We start from the raw sequence: 22,217 nt of genomic DNA, 5'->3' as shown, positions 1-22,217 counted from the left end.
AGGTGTGCAAGGTTTAATCATGGCTAAGTTGACGAAAATAAGGCTTCTAAAATGCTTGGTAGCCAATAGCTAACTTCAAGCTAACTTCATCCTCTTCCTGTACATGCACAAAGGAAAGTGTTCAGGCAAGTCATGGCTGCAGGGCTTCTGCATATACCAGCATATCTCTATGGGATTTTCTATGGCCACTGGGCGCCCTCTAGTGGTGACTAGGGTGGCACTCAAAGAGTTAATATAGCCTTATGTAATTTTGGGGGTTTTGAAGACAATAAAAAAAAAATGAATAAATAGGGTTCCAGGGGTTGCACAGCAATGTGTCACACATCCACACGCTCGTCTCGACGAGCTATACAACATACCAGAAGATAAGCACTATCGGAAATTTAAGACGTAAAATCTATGTTTTGACGCCTTACTATAGCCTTATGTAATTTTGGGGGTTTTGAAGACAATCTAATTTTTTTTGAATAAATAGGGTTCCAGGGGTTGCACAGCAATGTGTCAAACATCCACACGCTCGTCTCGACGAGCTATACAACATACCAGAAGATAAGCACTATCGGAAATTTAAGACGTAAAATCTATGTTTTGACGCCTTACTATAGCCTTATGTCATTTTGGGGGTTTTGAAGACAATCTAAAAAAAATGAATTAATAGGGTTCCAGGGGTGACGTAAAATCTATGTTTTGATGCCTTACTATATATAGCCTTATGTAATTTTGGGGGTTTTGAAGACAATCTAAAAAAAATGAATTAATAGGGTTCCAGGGGTTGCACAGCAATGTGTCAAACATCCACACGCTTGTCTCGACGAGCTATACAACATACCAGAAGATAAGCACTATCGGAAATTTAAGACGTAAAATCTATGTTTTGACGCCTTACTATAGCCTTATGTAATTTTGGGGGTTTTGAAGACAATCTAAAAAAAATTAATGAATAGGGTTCCAGGGGTTGCACAGCAATGTGTCACACATCCACACGCTCGTCTCGACGAGCTATACAACATACCAGAAGATAAGCACTATCGGAAATTTAAGACGTAAAATCTATGTTTTGACGCCTTATGTAATTTTGGGGGTTTTGAAGACAATCTAAAAAAAATGAATAAATAGGGTTCCAGGGGTTGCACAGCAATGTGTCACACATCCACACCCTCGTCTCGACGAGCTATACAACATACCAAAAGAAAAGCACTATCGGAAATTTAAGACGTAAAATCTATGTTTTGACGCCTTACTATAGCCTTATGTAATTTTGGGGGTTTTGAAGACAATCTAAAAAAAATGAATAAATAGGGTTCCAGGGGTCGCACAGCAATGTGTCACACATCCATACGCTCGTCTCGACGAGCTATACAACATACCAAAAGATAAGCACTATCGGAAATTTAACACATAAAATCTATGTTTTGACGCCTTAATATAGCCTTATGTAATTTTGGGGGTTTTGAAGACAATCTAAAAGAAAATGAATAAATAGAGTTCCAGGGGTCGCACAGCAATGTGTCACACATCCATACGCTCGTCTCGACGAGCTATACAACATACAAAAAGATAAGCACTATCGGAAATTTAAGACATAAAATCTATGTTTTGACGCCTTAATATAGCCTTATGTAATTTTGGGGGTTTTGAAGACAATAAAAAAAAAATGAATAAATAGGGTTCCAGGGGTTGCACAGCAATGTGTCACACATCCACACGCTCGTCTCGACGAGCTATACAACATACCAGAAGATAAGCACTATCGGAAATTTAAGACGTAAAATCTATGTTTTGACGCCTTACTATAGTCTTATGTAATTTTGGGGGTTTTGAAGACAATCTAAAAAAAATGAATTAATAGGGTTCCAGGGGTGACGTAAAATCTATGTTTTGACGCCTTACTATAGCCTTATGTAATTTTGGGGGTTTTGAAGACAATCTAAAAAAAAATGAATAAATAGGGTTCCAGGGGTCGCACAGCAATGTGTCACACATCCATACGCTCGTCTCGACGAGCTATACAACATACCAAAAGATAAGCACTATCGGAAATTTAACACATAAAATCTATGTTTTGACGCCTTACTATAGCCTTATGTAATTTTGGGGGTTTTGAAGACAATCTAAAAAAAATGAATTAATAGGGTTCCAGGGGTGACGTAAAATCTATGTTTTGACGCCTTACTATAGCCTTATGTAATTTTGGGGGTTTTGAAGACAATCTAAAAAAAAATAATAAATAAGGTTCCAGGGGTCGCACAGCAATGTGTCACACATCCATACACTCGTCTTGACGAGCTATACAACATACCAAAAGATAAGCACTATCGGAAATTTAAGACATAAAATCTATGTTTTGACGCCTTACTATATAGCCTTATGAAATTTTGGGGGTTTTGAAGACAATCTAAAAAAAAATGAATAAATAGGGTTCCAGGGGTTGCACAGCAATGTGTCACACATCCACACGCTCGTCTCGACGAGCTATACAACATACCAAAAGAAAAGCACTATCGGAAATTTAAGACGTAAAATCTATGTTTTGACGCCTTAATAGTCTTATGTAATTTTGGGGGTTTTGAAGACAATCTAAAAAAAATAATTAATAGGGTTCCAGGGGTCGCACAGCAATGTTTCACACATCCACACGCTCGTCTCGACGAGCTATACAACATACCAAAATATAGGCACTATCGGAAATTTAAGACGTAAAATCTATGTTTTTACGCCTTACTGTAGTCTTATGTAATTTTGGGGGTTTTGAAGACAATCTAAAAAAATGAATTTATAGGGTTCCAGGGGTCGGACAGCAATGTGTCACACATCCACACGTTCGTCTCGACGAGCTATACAACATAGAAAAAGATAGGCACTATCGGAAATTTAAGACGTAAAATCTATGTTTTGACGCCTTACTATAGTCTTGTGTAATTTTGGGGGTTTTGAAGACAATCTGAAAAAGAATGAATTAATTTCATATCCAGGTGGTCGTCTCGACGAGTTATACAACATACTAAAAGACGGGCGCTTAAAACCGATTGGTTTCCGAGTTATCACACTTTGAATAATCTAGGATTAGATTTAGAATTAATAGGCCTGGGGCCAATTCTGATATCTTCACAAATTGGTAGAAAACGCCCACAAAACTGATGAAACTGATGAAAAGTGATGACTCATCACTTTTCATCACTAAACCATCGTTTTCTGGGGCCATTTGTAGGCCAAGGAATGTTTTTTGTGCAAAACAAATGCTTGAAATGAATTCAGCATCTTGACAAACCCCTAATTAGACCCCTCACATGCTACTTAAATACCCAGAAAAAAACGTTTTCTGGGTATTTTCCTCCTGTATAGAAAGTCGATGGGAGACCGACTCTAGCGGCTGATAACATCAATTAAGCTGGGTCTCAGAAAGGGTTATCATACCAAAATGTAAACTAGAGACATGTAGGAAGTCAAAAATGTAAAAAATGTACGGTCACCTTGGGTGGTACCAATTTGTGAAGATATCAGAATTGGCCCCAGGCCTATAAGAAGACATTTTAAGTGTGCCTGCAACTCGCTAAGTGTGTGCAACCTTGTGTAGCGGTTGGTGTTAGCATTAGCATTTGTTAGCATTAGCATTTGTCGAAAAAAAGTAGGGTTCCAGGGGTCGCACAGCAATGGTTCACACATTCCCACGTTCGTCTCGACGAGCTATACAACATACTAAAAGATAGGCACTATCGGCAAATTGAGACTTAAAATCTATGTTTTGACGACATACAGCATACAATATAATCTTTCGTTTTTAGGGGGGTTTTGAAGACAACCGTAAAAAATGAATTTAACTCATATCCACGCATTCGTCTTGACGAGCCATACAACATACTAAAATATGGGCAATTAAAACCTATTTGTTTCAGAGTTGTCTCACTTGGGACTATCACTACTGTAGTCGTAACACTGTTACTGAACAAACTCTATAGCAATGATTATTATCACACTGGTGTTTAGTGGTATCTCTTGTATCTATCTTTTCTAGTTCTATATCAAAGACATAGACAAAGCACATGTAATTTATAGATCTAGAAGGAATATAATTATAAATTAAGATGCTTTCAATTGGAACAAATTATCAAAACATGCATTAAAACATGAATTACTACAGTTAGAGGTACAATCAACCCCTCAAATCAACATTCCTGTAAGTGCAATCAGCAGGACACCGCAGGGAATTGAACCCCATCCTAGTAAACCAGGAGTGCCAGACCAGCGTCTTTTGCTTCTCAAAATGCCTCAAATCATCAACGCAGCTTGCGATTACCATGAAATTTGCCACACATAATTATTCCCACTATGTCAAGGAACAAATGCTACCCTTTTCACATTGGCCTGTTATAGCGCCACCAGCAGGTATATCATCATCATCATCATCATCATCATCATCATCATCATCATCATCATCAACTTTATTTGTATAGACTTCAAGGTCCATTAAAAACATACAAACACATAAAAACACTAAAATACATACAAATACCAGTACATAAGACAACAGCCACAACAAGAGACACTCATACCAGTGTTTCCAGAACGGAGACTGATACCTTAGCACTAGGCAGGGGTTAGTCAGCAGTTTGATAATAGTTTTGAGACTCATGGAACACAATGCCTCAAATAATGCATGCAGATTGCCATGAAAGGTCTAGACTCTAAGGTGAAGAACATACACGGTATGCCACCCGTTTTACATTGGCCTAGTAGCAGCACCAGGACGCCTGGCCTGGTGGAGACCTGTGCTCGGAAGAGCGCTGCTTCTAGTTTGTTTTGTTTATACATTTTTAAACAAACAAACAAACAAACAAACAAACAAACAAACAAACAAACAGATGTAAGAAATGCCATGAATGAAAACATGCACTGTAAATATCTCCTATTTCTCGTCTTTTACTATTATGTATTGTTTTATTGTATTATTATTTTTTCCCCCCTTTTGTTACTGACAATTCCCCATGAAAAGCACTGTGTTGCAGTCTTCCACGGTTCATGCTGGATCTGTCTGTCTTTTAATGTTATATGAGATATTATTCCATGCTAATTTTTAACCCATAATCTTCTACATATAAGGGCTGCATCTTAACCACTAGTCTACTGAATTTAACGTGTGGTTTGTTCAATTTTTCAGTTTTTAATGAAAGATTAAGTTACTAGAGCCAGACAAAACATGGGAAATGTTCTTGCTGGTTTCAAATCAATCATCCTGATTGCAAGCCCTGTATCTTAACCACTGCATCAAAAATCCAGGTAAAAATAGGAAATAAAGAAAGTAAAATAAACAACAAATGGATTGCTTGTGGTAATGGTTCAAACTTGAAAAACCCACATAGTGGTTTTGAACCGAGAACCTTTAGATAATAAGACCTGTAGCTTGACCACTGCTCCACCCCGCAGGTGGTCCACAATGGATCATACTGGTTTCTTGTCTTGCATGTTCTTGATTAAAAGATTAGAATAGGGTAAAAGAGGCAGGTAAAACTACATTAAATATCCTTGCTGAGATTGAACCAACAACCTCCTGACAGTAAGTCCAATTTCATAACCGCTACTCCATCACCACTCTGTGGTCTCTCTTGCATTATTTTCACTAAAAGATTAGATAAATGTGCATGAGTATTGTAAAAGATGGCAGATATCTATGCTGGGTTTGAACCAAGGACTTTAAAATGTCAAACTCTATGTTTTTACCACTGCACCAACTGTAGTTTGTACTTTTATTCGTGTGTTGTTCAGTGTATTTAAGATTAAATAAAATGTAAAAGATCCAGGTAAAAGTTGGAGAATAGTCAGAACCTTCTATACTAAATGTCTGCAGCTGAACCTCTACACAATTGAAGTTAACATTTTTCTGGGTCTATATGTGCATATATTACTAAAAGAGGTTAAAGAGCCAAGTCAAATTTGGAAAAATGTTTTTGCCTGTTTCAAACCAAGAACATATTTCTTAACCAATGCTTCAGAAGAAAAGACAAGAAAAAGGAATTCACAAATAGTTCTGCTTATTTGTTTGAGCCGAATCTGGGTTGAACATGATTTGTGGAGCGGCCTCTGGTGTTGTAATTGTGGACAACGTTTTGGAAGTATTTTGCCAGCGACATGGGTATCTTATACACTCATTATACTTCTGTGAGTGAGTACACAAGACTGTACTGGTGTCTGGTGATGACATGGCATTCTTGCATGTTGTAAAACTCCCACAGTCATTTATAGCTTCTTATCACATAAAAGATTCCGCCCTCTCCTCTGGAGAAATGGTATGGTGTACTAGACTGCCGTCTGATTCACAGAGGGTTCGTTGCGAGCTTGGGAGAGGTCTGGTTTGGGGGAACTGATATCACTCTGAGTGTAGACAGCTTGTTGCCACTGACGGCCTGAAAACGTTTCAGCTTCTCAACACCGTTTGTGATCCTCCTGAACGCCAGAACTAACAAGGTAAGATATTCTGCCGTCTGGCCTGGCCTGGCGACCTCAAAAGGACGCAAGGTACAAATCGAGGGGTGTACAAAGTACTCATTGTATTTACTTATGTACAAGTATCAATACCGCAATGTAGAAATAGGTACTCTTATGAGTAAAAAGTAAAAGTTCAGAATTAAAGATTTAAGTAAGAGTAAAAGTACAAAAGTATCAAAATGTACTTAAAGCACTAGAAAGTAATCATTATGCAGAATGTCCCATTTCACAAGTTTTCAAATGTATACAATGTATACAAATATTTTGAAAATATCAGATCTACAAGCTCATGGTCATAATGCATCACATCAATTACTTTATTCCTCTGGACTTCTTTGAAGGCAGTAGTAGTCTACACTTACTTTATGGAGGTTTCAAAATTGTTGGTGTCTTAATTAATCCAAAACATCTTCACCAGGGATCCACCACATGTCCGTACATGGACATACAGTACATGTAATGATGATTACGACAAGATGGCTATTGCCACCTTGGGTTGCCACACATAATCACACACCATCAGCCTTTATTTTTGCCAAAGTCATACAACATTTTTTCATGTTCTGTTTGCATAATAAGAGTGGCAAGAGCGGCACCTTGCGTGATCTTTTATTCAAAGATCATGCCACGTTGTTAGTAGATTTATCATCATATATGTTAACACTATTAAACCCAGCCTGTTTGAGGCTGAACTCTGTAAACCAGTGTTTCTAAAACATTTCAAGGTCTCCCCTTAAGTCTGGCAGTGTACAAACCCTGACGGGTTCATTTGGTTCCATTTGTACACTGTCAGAGTTACAGACTTGTATGGGTCAATTTAGACCCACCTAAAGGAACCCAAAGAGTCCCTGGAATCCACTTTGAGAACCACTGCTGTAAACTACTTTGATGTTGACTGTAGTTGTGTTGATTGGATCCTCGCCAATAGAAGACAGCAAGGGTAAATGAGAGCATGTCAAGTGAGCTCTGTTCATCTACTGGTGTTTGTTCTGTACTCTTTTATTGTGTGTAATTACTCTTTTATTGCGACCATAGGTCACATCTACTAATATTAAAACCTTCTGCTCCTGCATGCGTGCGTGTGTGTGCGACGCCTCATGTCATGCTGAGGCGTGATCTGAATACACGTCCTTGTACCTTTTATGCCCATATATGGAGATCTCTGATGTCATTGGGATGCATATCCCTTAGTAATGGATATGCAATACCCGTTGCCAGAATGCTTTATGCGTTATTACCCTTAGTACTTGGAGGCCAGTCTATGACGTCAGTCAGTACTATGACATCATTGATTGATCTATTTGCGACCAGATCCTGTCAGTCTCAAAATCCCTCATGCATTTGTTTGTCACTCAATCAAAATTGCCACTACTTTGTCACTCTTTTGACATCATGACACCTCATCACAGGCTCAGCTATGATTTAGGGTGCGTTTGGAAATGTGCACCGGGTGTGTGATCAGTGTAGTGAGTGCAGTGGGTGGGTGGGGATGTTGTAGAGTTCATTCAGTGTGGGCTTATTTACGAACAACCAGTTAAGGGGCAGCTGTGCGCTTTTTCAGTCTGAACTCTGAAGGAAAACCTTGTGAAAAGCAGCAATCACTAACATAACTTTGCTATTGATAGGTAATTTAATTCATAACATAAATGGAGCTGTATATCGTTCTAGGTCCAAATATGGATTTTGTCCCCCCCAAGTTCAAATAAGCTTCATTGTGAATGATGCTTCACATACAGTCGCTCAACAGAGCAGATGGTAGGTACAGTACATGGCTGTGTTGGTGATGGGCTTCTTATTTCTTCTTGCCACCCTTTGGAGGTTTGTCTAGGCCCTGGATGAACTTATGAGGGATTTTGTAGTGATCTAGCAGCAGATTGCCGATTTTTTGTTGTATCTGACTGCCTTGGATCTGGACCTGCAATCTGTCCTTGGCCCCAGGGACGGGCTGCAGCACAGAGCTGGCCTGGACTCGGTGCCTCAGGGCAGAGGCCACCACCACGGGGTCCAAACCGTACAGCTCCAGGTTCTTGATGAGGGTCACCTTCTTGTTGGATCCTCTGGAAGCCACGGAGATGTCTATGGGCTCAACGTGACCCTTCTTGGTAATGGGCGCCTGTCCGGGGAACGTAAGCTGGTAGCACTGCTGCATTCTGCTCAGAGTCCTGCTGAACAGCTCGTCCCACGTGAGAGCGCTGATCTCCTGGTGTTCTGTTCTCTCCAGCAGGCAGTCGCACAGTGCAGGGTTTATGGTGACATAGTTTTTGTTGTTTTCAGCCACTAGCTGGTTGTTCTTCACATAGTCTGTAATGATGAGTCTGACCTCCGCCTCATGCAGAACGCTTCCTTTCCTCTTGCGTGCTTCCAGGAACAGAGGTTCCAGTCTGGCGGACACAGAGTAGAGGGTGGTGATCTCCGGGGGTTGGTAGGGCTTCTTCTCCCCGGCTTCTCCTCTCTCCGCTGGCTGCTCCTCCTCGGGCAGCTCTGGAGCTTGGAAGGCCAGCAGTCGAGGATTCCTCCAGTCCACCTCCACTATGCTCTCCACTCCCTTGCTGAGCTCCTCGACCTGCACCAGATGATGCTGCTGCTGCATGCTCCGCAGGAACCTGGACAGCCTTTTATAGCTGGATCTCCTGATGTCCAGTTGTTTTCCGTTTGGACAGCAGGAGAACATGTATTTGCGTAGGAAGGTGCTGGTCAGCAGCGGGAGCTCCGACTTCTTCACCTTGGTCTTCAGAGCGTGGAGGAAACACTGCAGCAGGAGGGCATCCAGCTCTTCCTGTGGTGCTTTTTGATCTTCATCGGTCGAATCGTCGTCCTCCTCGCCGTTGACTCGCTCTCCCGTGTCCCTTAGACTCAGCTCTTCCACAGCGGGACAGGGCTGGTCTGAGGTCTGTTCAGCGGGCCGCTCCTCCACCCCTCCCTGCTCACCCTCATCCTCTACGTTGCTTCCTCTTCCGTTCTCCACCAGACCCTCAATGTCTGCATCGGGAATAGATGGAGGACCGCTCTTGTCACCAAATGCCCAGAGGTTATCTGTGTAGGTGTGGAGGACGGACACGCCTTTCCCTCTCATGCCCAGGTTCAGCATCTCTGTGCTGGACATGGTGCTGGTTCCCACCGCCATGGGCGCCCTGTTGCTCACCACTTTGACCGCACAGCAGTCCCCCCGCCTCACATCTGGAAGACCGCTGGATGGTAACACCACTCCCGGAAGCATCAGATCTGCCCCGCCGATCATTTTCTGAAGCACAGCAGGCCAAGTAGTGAACGCTGGCAGGGCGTTGGGGAAGCGCCAGAGCATGTACACTGTAGGATAGAGCCGTTTGTCCAGCTCAAAGAACAGTGGGTTTTTATGGAGGACGTACAGTGTGACAGACTCTCCTTTATGTGCACAAACCTTGACTACGTTCAGCTCCTCCTTGTTGGGCACCAGCTCCGACAGCTCCTCCGCAGACAGCGAGGGAAAGGCTGCGGCGATGTCGGACTTCATCTTCCTCTTGGCCGACCCCTTGAGCACGGTGTTGGACTTGACACGAAAGGCTTTGGCAAACATCTTGTCAGCAACTCAGCATTTGTGTTATGAAGTGTGTTATTGAACAAGTTAGAGTTATATATCCGTTAGTTAAACATGTTGTCTCATCTCTCTCAGTGCCGTTAGTTAAACATTTGTCTCGTCTCTCTCAGTGCCGTTAGTTAAACATTCGTCTCGTCTCTCTCAGTGATAGTGTGCTGCTGGCCCTCCATTCTGTGGCGTTTTGGTCCGACACACTAGACTGCCCGAGGGCAAATATGGAGTTTATTAGGTGAGACCTAGATAAGTGAGCAAGATGTGTCGGGTAGCTCAATATATGGAGTAACAATCCTCAGTGGGTAACTATGGCACGACCTTGCCCTTAGGGAGTCTTACTGGTATAAATCACAAGGCGGGCTCTGCTGGCGCACAACTTGTAGCCTACGGGCCATACATAAATGAGTCAATTCCATGTATGTCTGTGTGTGTCTGTGTTTATGCCCGGCCATGGGCCCGTAGCCAGTCAGATAGGGGAAAGGGTGACGTCATAATATCGAGACATATATAAGGACCACGGGGCATAGACGGCCCCTCATTGCTAGCCCACAATAACCTACCTGACCTGGTACTGAGGAGTACTTTTTCTAGCTCTCACATTTTGTTTTTCTTTTGTCCACAGTTGATCAAATGGATTCATATGACAATGGGATGTGTGTGGATGGAAAATGCAAACAATCTGTGGAACGGTATGTGTTTCTTTTTCTCTGTTAGTGCCTAATGTTTGGTTCTCTAGGCTAGGGGACGGGTGATGTTTTCATCAAAATCAGAAGAGGAACTTATTGAAAGCTAATGAAGGTGCACATAAAAAGGACATGGAAATCCAACCAGTAGTGTAAAACAGGACAAACAGCTTGTCCATAACAGCTCTCTGTAGAACCGCACCGCTAGAGTGGAGCTAAAATGTTAAAGATGGGGTGTCATGATTCCCCCCCACCCCTCCCCCCAAAACATGATGATCAGGTATTATGATATGGTATTATATATGGTATTACTACGAGGAAGATATTTTCCAAAAAAAGAAAAGTGTACAGAAAGTGTTCAAATTTGGTTTATATGTATGTGGCCACACCCATCAGTTCATTAAGTTTGCCTGGTTGCCAGGTGGGTGGTGACACAGCTGAAGTTAGCCACAACACACAGTGTCGTGAAAAGGGGAGGGGAGGATTTTGTGATGTCATTAACTCAGTGTTTTTCCGTTGGGCCTTTTGACTCAGAGGCTAGCTTTCAGGAAGTAGCCAAAAATACACAAAGAAGGAACATTTGCACATTATAACCCCACCCGGTGGTCTATTAGTCGAATAATGTTAACTCCATAGACACAAGAGAAAAAAAGAAACTATGGCACCACCTCTTTAACTGAGAGCTTAACAAACGTATGTGCATTCTAAATTGTGTTTAGACATGGTAACAGTTTTTAAACGACATTTTCTCCTTTCAAACAATTTCATGAAGAAATGTCATTGTCATTTGACGTTTCAGAAAGAAACTGCAGGAGACTTTGTGCCAGTACACCTCCGACACTCTCTGTCACATCGCTACAGTGAGTGAATTCTGTCTCTCAAGTTCAGAATGGAAGAGTGAGATGAAAGCGAACATAACTAAGCTAAAGGACATCAAAGAAATGGCAGATAGAATTGATCTGAGCTTTGGCTCTGTCAGCTTTGGAGAATGGTTGTGGAACAAGCTAACCCCGCAGTATATACTAGATGGAAGACGTGAGGAGCTGGAGAAGGAGCTGGCTGGCGTCTATAAGGACATTAAAGGAGGCTTGAAGAAGCTGAACAAGTTTGTAGATGCAGTGGAAACGCTGGCGGTCACCTCTCTGCATGTGTTTGTGGAGAACAACCAGGTTTTGCAGCTTCCAGAGGGGACGAGCTTGAAGAGTGTTCAGGCTGTCATCACTGCTGCAATCCAGGCCTGCCCACTCCTCCTGCAAGTTAAGAGAGAAGCTCGCACCTTCTTTACTCCCAGCCTTTATAATGTTGAAGTGCATTCAGCGTATCTGGACCAATACATAAACATCACCCAGATGATCTGTGACATGATGGAGGAAAGGTAATTTAATCATGATCAAAATGCATTTGCATTTTTCTTTGTGCTCATACCAAATATTCTGTAATTGAGTAAGTTTCTCCTCATTTATACTGTAGCTCTGTCAGAGAATTTGAGAAGATGCAGAATACCAAAACTGTGGTACAGCTGCCTACAGATTTGTCTGAAGGTGACACAGAGGATATCCTGCATCGCATTGAATGTCTCACTGATATCAGGTAAGTATTGTTGTGTAGAAATATGATCAACAATCCATGAATGTTAATCTGTCATCATCAATGACACCCTAATGTATTTTATTTTATTTTTATGGTTAAGTAGGCACCTTTACAACAATAGACTGTATAACTTGTAAGGATCATTTGAAGGGACAAATGTGGTATCTTTCAATAAGGGCAGTGTTGGCTTGGAGCATTCACAAACTCAACAAAGTTGCAGCAGGACCCATGCTCAGGTGCCAGCAGGCATGAGCATATTACTGGGGGATTTTGCCATAATTCATGTTTAGCCATGTTGGAGTTGCACGATTGCACGATTCTTATAGTTATAACTCGTTGTAAAAGTGAATGATCAATGATAAAATTATATAAAATACAATACAAATTGTTGTTAATAAACAACAAAGTTAGTCTTGATATTAGAATATAGGTATTAGATATTAGCAAGTTCGGTCTAATTGATTTTTCTTTTTAATCTTTGTTTTCTGTTCTCTGTCAGGAAGGACCAGGACTTCAGAGTTGGGTTCTTGTTCCAGGATGATGCCTCCTCTGGCTTCATCGAGGAGTTCAGCGAGCGTGAAACCAGAATGCTGCAGTTTCTAACTGAACTGGAGGAAGCTGCTGTCCAGCTAGACAGGATGAAGAAGGGTGCTCAGATCTCTAGTGTAACAGGGAGCTCAGTGGGGGTGGTTTCAGGTGTGCTTGGCATTGTTGGTCTGGCCTTGATCCCTGTAACAGCTGGAGCGTCCCTGGTTATAACCTTGATTGGGGCGGGGTTAGGAGTTGCCAGTGCAGTCAACGGTTTGGTCACCACGGGCACAGAGATCGGGGTAAACACAACACAACAAAAGAAAGCCGCTGACTTATTTCACAAATTCAAGGAAGATGTAGAGGTCCTCCAGGTGTGTCTAGAAGAGGTGTCCAATAAAGCACTGGAACAGGACACAGCGACGGTGGTCCTGGGATCATCAGGGACGATTATTAATAACGTACGTGATGCTGCAACACGCATTGCATTCATTGTAATGGATAGTGTTGATCTGAACGTGCTGAAAAGCGGCACAGCGTTGCTCAACAAAGGCAAAGGAGTCAGCAGGGTGGCCTCAGAGGTCCCTGAAATAGGCCAGGCAACAGTCAAAGGGACGTTAGCCATGTCCAAAACAGCTCGGGCTGGGTTAATTGGTTTAAATGTCTTTTTCATTGTTTGGGATATCTTGACCATCATCACCGGCAGCATAAGTCTGGCTAAAGGCAGCAAGAGTGACGTCTCTGAGTTCATTCGAGCCAGAGCTTCACTGTGGCGTTCAGAGCTGGATTCATGGAAGAAGATCCATGACGCTCTGAGTGAAGGCATGGCCACATCAGAGGAAATGAAAACTAAGCTTGAGCAGCCATTTTATCCATCATAGAAATGTTTATATAACAGATTATGATCCTTTGATCTGGTGGATATACTGAACAATCCACGATTAGCTGCAACCGCTGTTTTGTCTTTGAAATCTTGAGACAGAGGCCAGACTAGACAAAGGGTTTATCTGTAGCTGAATGATCCCAGCTCGTTAGAAATCAGGTGGGGCGATTAGACTAAATTTACAATCACATGGCTACTTTTTATGATTATAAAATCATATTTAGACTCCTCATGAAGAAGGAAATAAACCAAAGACTATATCATTCTTAATATTCCACTTTAATAAAACAACACTGTAGTCAATTCTTCTGTGATCAAGCTACCATAATATCTCTTCAAGTGAATTAATTTAAACTGTGTAGTTTTGTGTATATGTATTATGTAAATGATGGTTTTGGTTTGTTGTAAAAACAGCAAATCACATTAAGACTTTTTGACTGTATTTCAAATATTGTTGAATGATCTGATTCTTTTTCCATGGGTTAAAAAAAAATAAAACAACAACAACAAAAACAATCCTGGATATATAAAGGGATATGCAAATGTTTCCAATAGTTTAGCCCAGCAGTTTAGCATCATCTCTATATAATTAGGACACAATGTTATTTTTGTTTAAATGTTGACATTGATGATTTATCAATTAAAAGGGGAATGGGAATGATGTCATTACCAGTGGACTAATACTGTCACATTTACAGTAATGTGTTGATTCATCTACTCTGTCCCTATAAAAATAAACTTGTAAATAAATGAATTGTTTGCCCCACACCTGCATCCTGAATTATTATTGCTCAGATTCATCTGCATACTGGTATTATAGAATTACAGTGAGTTAGTTTAACATAATTTCCTTGTGTTAATCTAAGAAAGGAGATTTGGTTGTTTGAGATTTTAAGCTAGAACCTTTGGTATACTGTAACGCCTGACCGTATTGCTTGAGCCATGCTGGCATGGAAGAGAGAACAAATACTTAACCTTGTAGTATTTGTGCATCAAATAATCTCATGATACAGCTAGGTAGATAATTAACTGGTCAGTCCCATGGCCAGTCCAAGGACAAGCAAAACGAGTACATACAATCTAACATCATTGTTCCATTGCATACTGCACCTGAAGGACGTGTTCTACGGCTTGAAGACAGCAAGAGGTACTGCAGTTTGTGTTCTTTTAAGAATAGCTTGTACTATATTTTGGATTTTGGATAGTACCAGCTATAGCATTGGCCCATCATTTGATATCATCACATTATTAATTCATACTTTGGTACGCACTCCATTGGGGGTATTTCTGTCGATGTATATCCTTACATCCTATATATATATACTGTATATATATAATTGGCTAATGGGAATCCACTCTGACTGGCCATAACCATTGAGTAGTTTGGCCATCTCTTCCAGAAGTGCCGATCCAACCAATATTCGCCCCATGAGCATTCCAATATGTGGGCATTATATTGATGACTCTAGCATTGGATTATTTTATACAAATACAACCCAACAGAATGTTGCATTGCATACTGTAGTCTACACCTGCAAGATTTAATCAGATTTTCTTCTCTCCCTCATTGTAGACCGGTCTGTGCAGCCCGGCCTACAAGTGAAGATGAGTTCTCCAGCCAGGACTCTTTCTACTGAACTGGAACCTGAAGAACCCCTTATACAAGAACCTGAAGAACCCCTTATACAAGAACCTGAAGGCCACCTTATACAAGAACCTGAAGACCACCTTATACAAGACCCTGAAGACCACCTTATACAAGAACCTGAAGGCCACCTTATACAAGAACCTGAAGACCTCTTTATACAAAGACCTTCTACAAGTTCCATATTGTTGCTGTCGGGCAGAAACCTCCTATCTCGACCTTTTGAATTAGTAAATTAATTACTTTCTTTCATCTTACCAAAAGTAGAGGAAATAGCAGATTTACAAGCTCACTGTGTCAAATGTACACTTGTATGTACACTTGTGTGTTTTTTTGAAAACTTGAAGCATTTATTTTTATCACTGTTCATCATAATCTGTAAACTGTGACAATCCTTAAAAATTAACAAATTTCCTTTCCTCCTCTGCCACTCAGGTGACACATGTCATCATTGCATGTCTGGCTTACGTCATACGTATTCCATGGATGTCTTCCCACCAACCCAAGCTGAGTCCAAGTAAGTTGACAGGATCTCACTATTTCCATCTCCAACTCTGTGGTGGCTTCTGTTCTAACTAAGAGCCTTGGTGTTGTCCTGGACGGTCAGCCCTCATTCAAGGCACACATTGCAGAGGGAACTAAATGCTTACCAATAGCTTTCTTCACAATGTGTTCATAAAGGTGTCTAGACTGTCTACTATCACCTCTGAACTTCTTCAAACCCAACTCCCTTGGGAAACTTTGTGGGAGCCAATCAAAGTTGGGGTCTCAGTGACTTTACTATACAGGAAAATAATACAAAACAATATGCTTAAAGTAGCATGTGAGGGGTCAAACTAGGCGTTTTTCATCCAATGCAAGCATTTGTTTTGCTCGAAAAACATTCCTTGGGCTAAAAACGGTCCCCATAAAACTGTGAAAAGTGATGACTCATCACTAAACCATAGTTTTGTGGGGGCGGTTTTTTGTGCAAAAGTATCCAGAATGTATAGAATTGATCTTTAAGCAGACAACATGTTCACATGTCTCCCCTGTGCTCTCCCCTCTTTTCTGCTCCCACCTTCAAGAACCTGAAGTCCAGCTCAAACAAGAACCCGAAGACCACCTTGAAGATGAACTCGAAGACTACTTTGACACCGGTAGGTTTCATGCTGGGAACAGGGGGTGGGAGATTATGTTTTCGCCCCTGTCCTGTCCATGTATAACTTGTCTATGAACAGCTCATCTCCGACCGACACTGCTGGACCGATCCTTGTAACACTTAAGTTGCAGTGATTTTTTCTCTTCAATGTCCCGCGATGCCAAGTTCTACATAGACTTCCATGTAATTTATAGTGCACGGATCGTGCACGCCCATACCTAGGTGATGCACCACGTGTGTGTGCACACTGTTCACAGCTTTCAAACAAAAAAATCTGCTTGGAAATCCGTTCAGGCATTCATGATTTATCAGCCATTATGTTTTCTTTAGATGTAAACAAACATGGCTGCCATGTTTGAAAGAATGGGTTGGTATGGGGGTTAAACATGCAATTTCGCGATCGCGATCATGCCTAATACATTTCTGGAGGTCCAAAAAACATTTTTTTTTTTTTTTTAAACAAAAAAAAAAGGCCCAAACTCGGGGTTGGCACAGGGGTGGTACCTTTTCAAACTCGGGAAACTCGGGGTTGGCACCAGATGTGTTAAACTTTGCACGCACACTCCCAGTAGGCCAAGGAAGAACTGTACACCAACATTGTCATGGTGGTGCTATAACAGGCTTAACCGCCTCATGTGTTGACCTATAGTATAACTCTTGAACCGTAGGACGCACAATACATTTTTGAGCATTGCTAGCTGCTCCAATAGGTGACTTTGTGTTTATGTCCATGTTTTTAAGTTCCCTATTCATATAGCATGAAATAAGTATTTGATCACCAACTAGCTGATTGGACAATATTATGTGACATCAACACCATCATCATCATTCTGTACCTGTGATATTTTGGATCGATTCATGACGCAACTCTCCATTTAGGCCACACTCATTGATTGATGCCTGACTCCTGAATGCCATTTTGTGTTTTCTTCAAAACGCACTTTTTACAACTACTCCTACATTTCCCCTCAACATGGCCAGTTATAGTGCCACCAGGGGGCCGATTTTTGCAAAAACTTTCTTTCTCAGTACTTCTAGAGAATTTGTCCAAATATCACACAAATCGGTACACAGTATACTGTAGAACTCTTCAAAGGGCCCCCGATTCGAAAATTACCCAAGGACTCAAGAGACCCAAGAGTGTTTTATCATAATCACTCGGGGCTTGGTCGGAATCGGTCGCATTGCCTCACTTTGCCTCGGAACTCAGCTCTGTCTATCATTATGTATAATTCCCGAGTGGTTCCCAGAAGACCCGTACTACTGTGTGACTGTGATCAAGACGGATCTGTTTGATTTGATGTATGGTTTCAACATAGCAAAGAGGTTGTTTGCTTTCTTTTAAGAATAGGTTGTACTACAGTATGCAGATCTTGTGCACACATCTTAGTTAAGACTTAGTATCAACTTACAGATCTCGTTCACACACATCATTAAGTCGTGGCCACCAAATATGACGTTACCAAAACTAAAGAATAAACAATTCAACATCATGTCCCTTTAGGGTTAGGGTTCAGCTCCAGCTCCTCATTCAGACATCTGTCATATCAAAGCTTGACTATTGTAACTCTCTCCTCACTGGTCTCCCGGCATGTGCACTTAAACCTCTCCAACTGATCCAAAATGCCGCGGCACGACTGGTCTTCAACCAGCCTAAGTTCTCACATGTCTCTCCCCTTCTCCGCAGCCTCCACTGGCTCCCGGTTGCGGCCCGCACTGAATACAAAACACTGATGCTGACCTTCAAAGCAGCCAAAGGTATGGCTCCTCCATACCTCCAGAAGCTGATCAACCCCTACACCCCCACCCGGTCACTTAGATCAGCCAACACAGGGATGCTGACAGAACCCTCGCTCAAAACTCCAGGGCAAAAATCCACTCGTCCGAGACAGTTTGCCCTCCTGGCCCCCAAGTTGTGGAATAAACTCCCTGTCGCACTTAGAACAACGGACTCACTCGCTAGCTTTCGCCGTGGACTGAAGACTCACCTTTTCAGACTCCACCTAAACCCTTAGCACTACAGAAAAAGAATCAATGAATACACGAAGCTAGTTAGCATTTGTTTTTGTTTTTTAGTTTTTTTTTTTCAGAACTTTGATTATATTGTGTTTTTTCTAGATAGATATCCATTTGCATTTGTTATATTGTTGATGATGTACTGACATATTATCTTGTTTATTATTGTGATGTTATCTGCTTATTGTAAGTCGCTTTGGATTAAAAGCGTCTGCTAAATGCCTAAACTCATATTGTTCATTTCTTTAATCCACAGCTGATCAAATAGATTCATATGACAGTGGGATACAACGCATGGATGGAAAGGGAAAACAATCTGTGGAACGGTATGTGTTTTTATTCTGTTATGTGTTAGTGTCTAATGTTTGATTCCAGGAAAGGAGATGTTTTCATCAACATCAGTAGAGGAACCTATTTAACACTAGAGGGTTAATGAAGGTGAATAGAAGGACATGGCAATCCAGTCAGTAGTGTAGAGATATGCTGTTTAGGACCAGAGTGGAGGACGGACAGACATATTGAAAATAAACTAAAAAGATCTCTGAAGTGTTTGTTTGTCAGCAAACCTACAGATCCTTCTCGAAAAATTTGAATATTGTGTGAAAAAGCATTGCAGATGCCATAGCACCCCAAATCATAACCGACTTCGGAAACTTCCCACTGGACTTCAAGCAACTATTACTTCAGAAGGTTGACATTTCTCTATTATAAATCCTTGTTTTGAGTGGTCTCGTGTAATATTGCAATATGGACTTTTGATATTCATGAGCTGTATGCCATAAAAAAACTAAATTTGAACAAAAAAAGTTTTGGAATAATTCACTGAATGTCCAATGTATCTAGAATATATGAGAGTTTCAAGAAATATATGAAGGTTTCAAGAAAATTTACTTTTACACAATATTCTAATTTTTCGAGAAGTATCTGTATGTGACATAGCATATACTGTAAGTATGTTTAGACATGGTAGTTTTTAAATTATGTTTTCCTTCTACTTTCAAATTATTTCATGAAAAACATTCACTGTCATTTGATGTTACAGAAAGAAACTGCAGGAGACTTTGTGCCAGTACACCTCCGACACCCTCGGTCACATTGCTACAGTGAGTGAATTCTGTCTCTCATGTTCAAAATGGAAGCTTATGTTTGCCGTTATGACAGCAAACATAACTAAACTGAGGGGCATCAAAGAAAGGGCAGATACAATTTATCTGGGCCTTGGCTCTGTCAAAGTGTCCACAAATAAAGTCGAGAGCTTTGGAAAATGGTTGTGGAACAAGCTAACCCCGCAGACTATACTAGGTGGAAGACGTGAGGCACTCGAGAAGGAGCTGGTTGACATCTTTGAGGACATTATAAGAGGTTTGGAGAAGCTGAACAAGTTTGTCGATGCAGTGGAAACGCTGGCGGTCACCTCTCTGCATGTATTTGTGGAGAACAACCAGGTTTTGCAGCTTCCAGAGGGGACGAGCTTGAAGAGTGTTCAGGCTGTCATCACTGCTGCAATCCAGGCCTGCCCACTCCTCCTGCAAGTTAAGAGAGAAGCTCGCACCTTCTTTTCTCCTAGCCTTCATAACGTAGAAGTGCATTCAGCGTATCTGGAACAATACATAAACATCACCCAGATGATCTGTGACATAATGGAGACAGGGTAAATGAAGCACTCATTTTGATCCAAATGCGTTTGCTGTCAATTGTTTTTTTTTTTCTTGGTTAGTTATGCATTGCAAAGAATTATTCATTGCGTCTGTACAAAATATACAGTAATTGAGTAAGGCTTCTTCTCATTTATACTGTAGCTCTGTCAGAGAATTTGAGAAGATTAAGAATACCGAAACTCTGGTCCAACTACCTGCAGATTTGTCTGAAGGTGACATAGAGGATATGCTACATCGCATTGAATGTCTCACTGATATCAGGTAAGTATTGTTGCAGAAAGATGATCAACAATCCATGACCGTTGTCTGGCGGGCGCTCTCCATTCCGACATGTCGCCACTCCGACAGTGACTTCTTATTGTCGGAGTGGTAACACTTCCATAGAGGTTAGGGTTAGGGTAAGAGATAGGGTTAGTGTCGGAATGGAGACATGAGAGAAGCACTCAGATCATCTGGTCATCATTGAAGGACATTAAACAGCAAACAATTGCTGGTAGACAGGAAGAAAAGATTAAGAAAAATTGTGTGACTGTTACTTACAGGATAGAATAGGCACATAAGTAAAATGTTCAGTCAATTGATTTTCTTTAAAAGCTTTGTCCTCCATTCTCTGTCAGGAAGGACCAGGACTTCAGAGTTGGGTTCTTGTTCCAGGGTGATTCCTCCTCTGGCTTCATCGAGGAGTTCAGCGAGCGTGAAACCAGAATGCTGCAGTTTCTAACTGAACTGGAGCAAACTGCTGTCCAGCTAGACAGGATGAAGAAGGGTGCTCAGATCTCTGCTGTAGCAGGGAGCTCAGTGGGGATGGTTTCAGGTGTTCTTGGCATTGTTGGTCTGGCCTTGATCCCAGTCACAGCTGGTGCATCCCTAATTCTAATCGCGACCGGGGCGGGGTTAGGAGTTGGCAGTGCAGTCAACGGTTTGGTCACCGCAGGAACAGCGATCGGGGTAAATACAACACAACAAAAGAAAGCTGATAACCTATTTCACAAATTCAAAGAAGATGTGGAGATCATTCAAACGTGTCTTAAAGAGGCCTCCACTGTAGCCTCCAAGGTGGCCACCAATGCCTCCACTGTGGCCACAGAGGCCTCTGCTGTCGACTCCACGGTTAAAGTTGCTGCTGGTGTGATTGGTGAGGCGTTGGCAACCAAAGGTGGCAAGGAGTTGATCGGGAGAGGTGGCAAGGAGTTGCTCGGGAGAGGTAAAGGATTCATTGCCAAGTTGGCCACCACAGACATTCCAGAATTAGACCAGGTAGCATTAGCCATTTCCAAAACAGTTCGGGTTGGTTTAATTGGTTTAAATGCCCTTTTCATTGGTTTTGATATGATGTTTATCGTCACAAGGAGCATGAGTCTGGCTAAAGGCGGCAAGAGTGAAGTCTCTAAGTTCATCCGAGCCAGAGCTTCACTGTTGCGTTTAGAGCTGGATTCATGGAAGAAGATCTATGACTCTCTGAGTGAAGGCATGGCCACATCAGAGGAGAAGAAAACTAAGCTTGAGCAGCCATTTTATTCATCATAGAAATTCTTATAGAACACATATAATCTGGTGGATATACAGAACAATCCATGATTAGCTGCAACCAGTGGTGGAAAGAGTACTCACATTTTCTAGTTAAGTAAAAGTATCAGTACTGCATTCTAGAAATACTCCGTTACAAGTAGAAGTCCAAAATTTAAAATGTACTTGAGTAAAAGTAGAAAAGTATTGGCATCAAAATGTACTCAAAGTTCCAAAAGTAAAAGTACGAAATGTTTGAAAATAGCAGATCTACAAGCTCACGACTTGTAGATCGGCTATTTTCAAATAGCCTAGCAATAAAATAGGGCTAAAGTCGATTAATGCATGTTTCATAATATAATCACTTATATCTGCAAAGTAACTAGTAACTAAAGTTTTCAAGTAAATGTAGTGGAGTAAAAGTACAATATTTGGATCCGAGATGTGGTGGAGTAGAAGTAAAAGTATTGGAAATACTCAAGTAAAGTACAAATAACTCAAAAGTGTACTTAAGTGCAG

General features: G+C 41.4%; 1 protein-coding gene across 1 annotated transcript; it reads right to left on the bottom strand.

The window, feature by feature from the left end:
* Nucleotides 1-8,272: 8,272 nt before the first annotated feature.
* Nucleotides 8,273-10,033, bottom strand: LOC308283212 (eukaryotic translation initiation factor 2D-like; the record flags this gene model as incomplete). The annotated part of the gene is made up of 1 exon (XM_080723594.1): nucleotides 8,273-10,033. One exon carries the CDS (start codon nucleotides 10,031-10,033, stop codon nucleotides 8,273-8,275), a length of 1,761 nt encoding a protein of 586 aa, XP_080579720.1.
* Between the last annotated feature and the right edge of the window lie 12,184 nt (nucleotides 10,034-22,217).

This window comes from Nannobrachium achirus (genome assembly GCF_963921795.1).
Source record: "Nannobrachium achirus genome assembly, chromosome: 4".
NCBI lineage: Eukaryota > Metazoa > Chordata > Actinopteri > Myctophiformes > Myctophidae > Nannobrachium > Nannobrachium achirus.
This window is presented reverse-complemented; position numbering and strand designations above follow the sequence as displayed.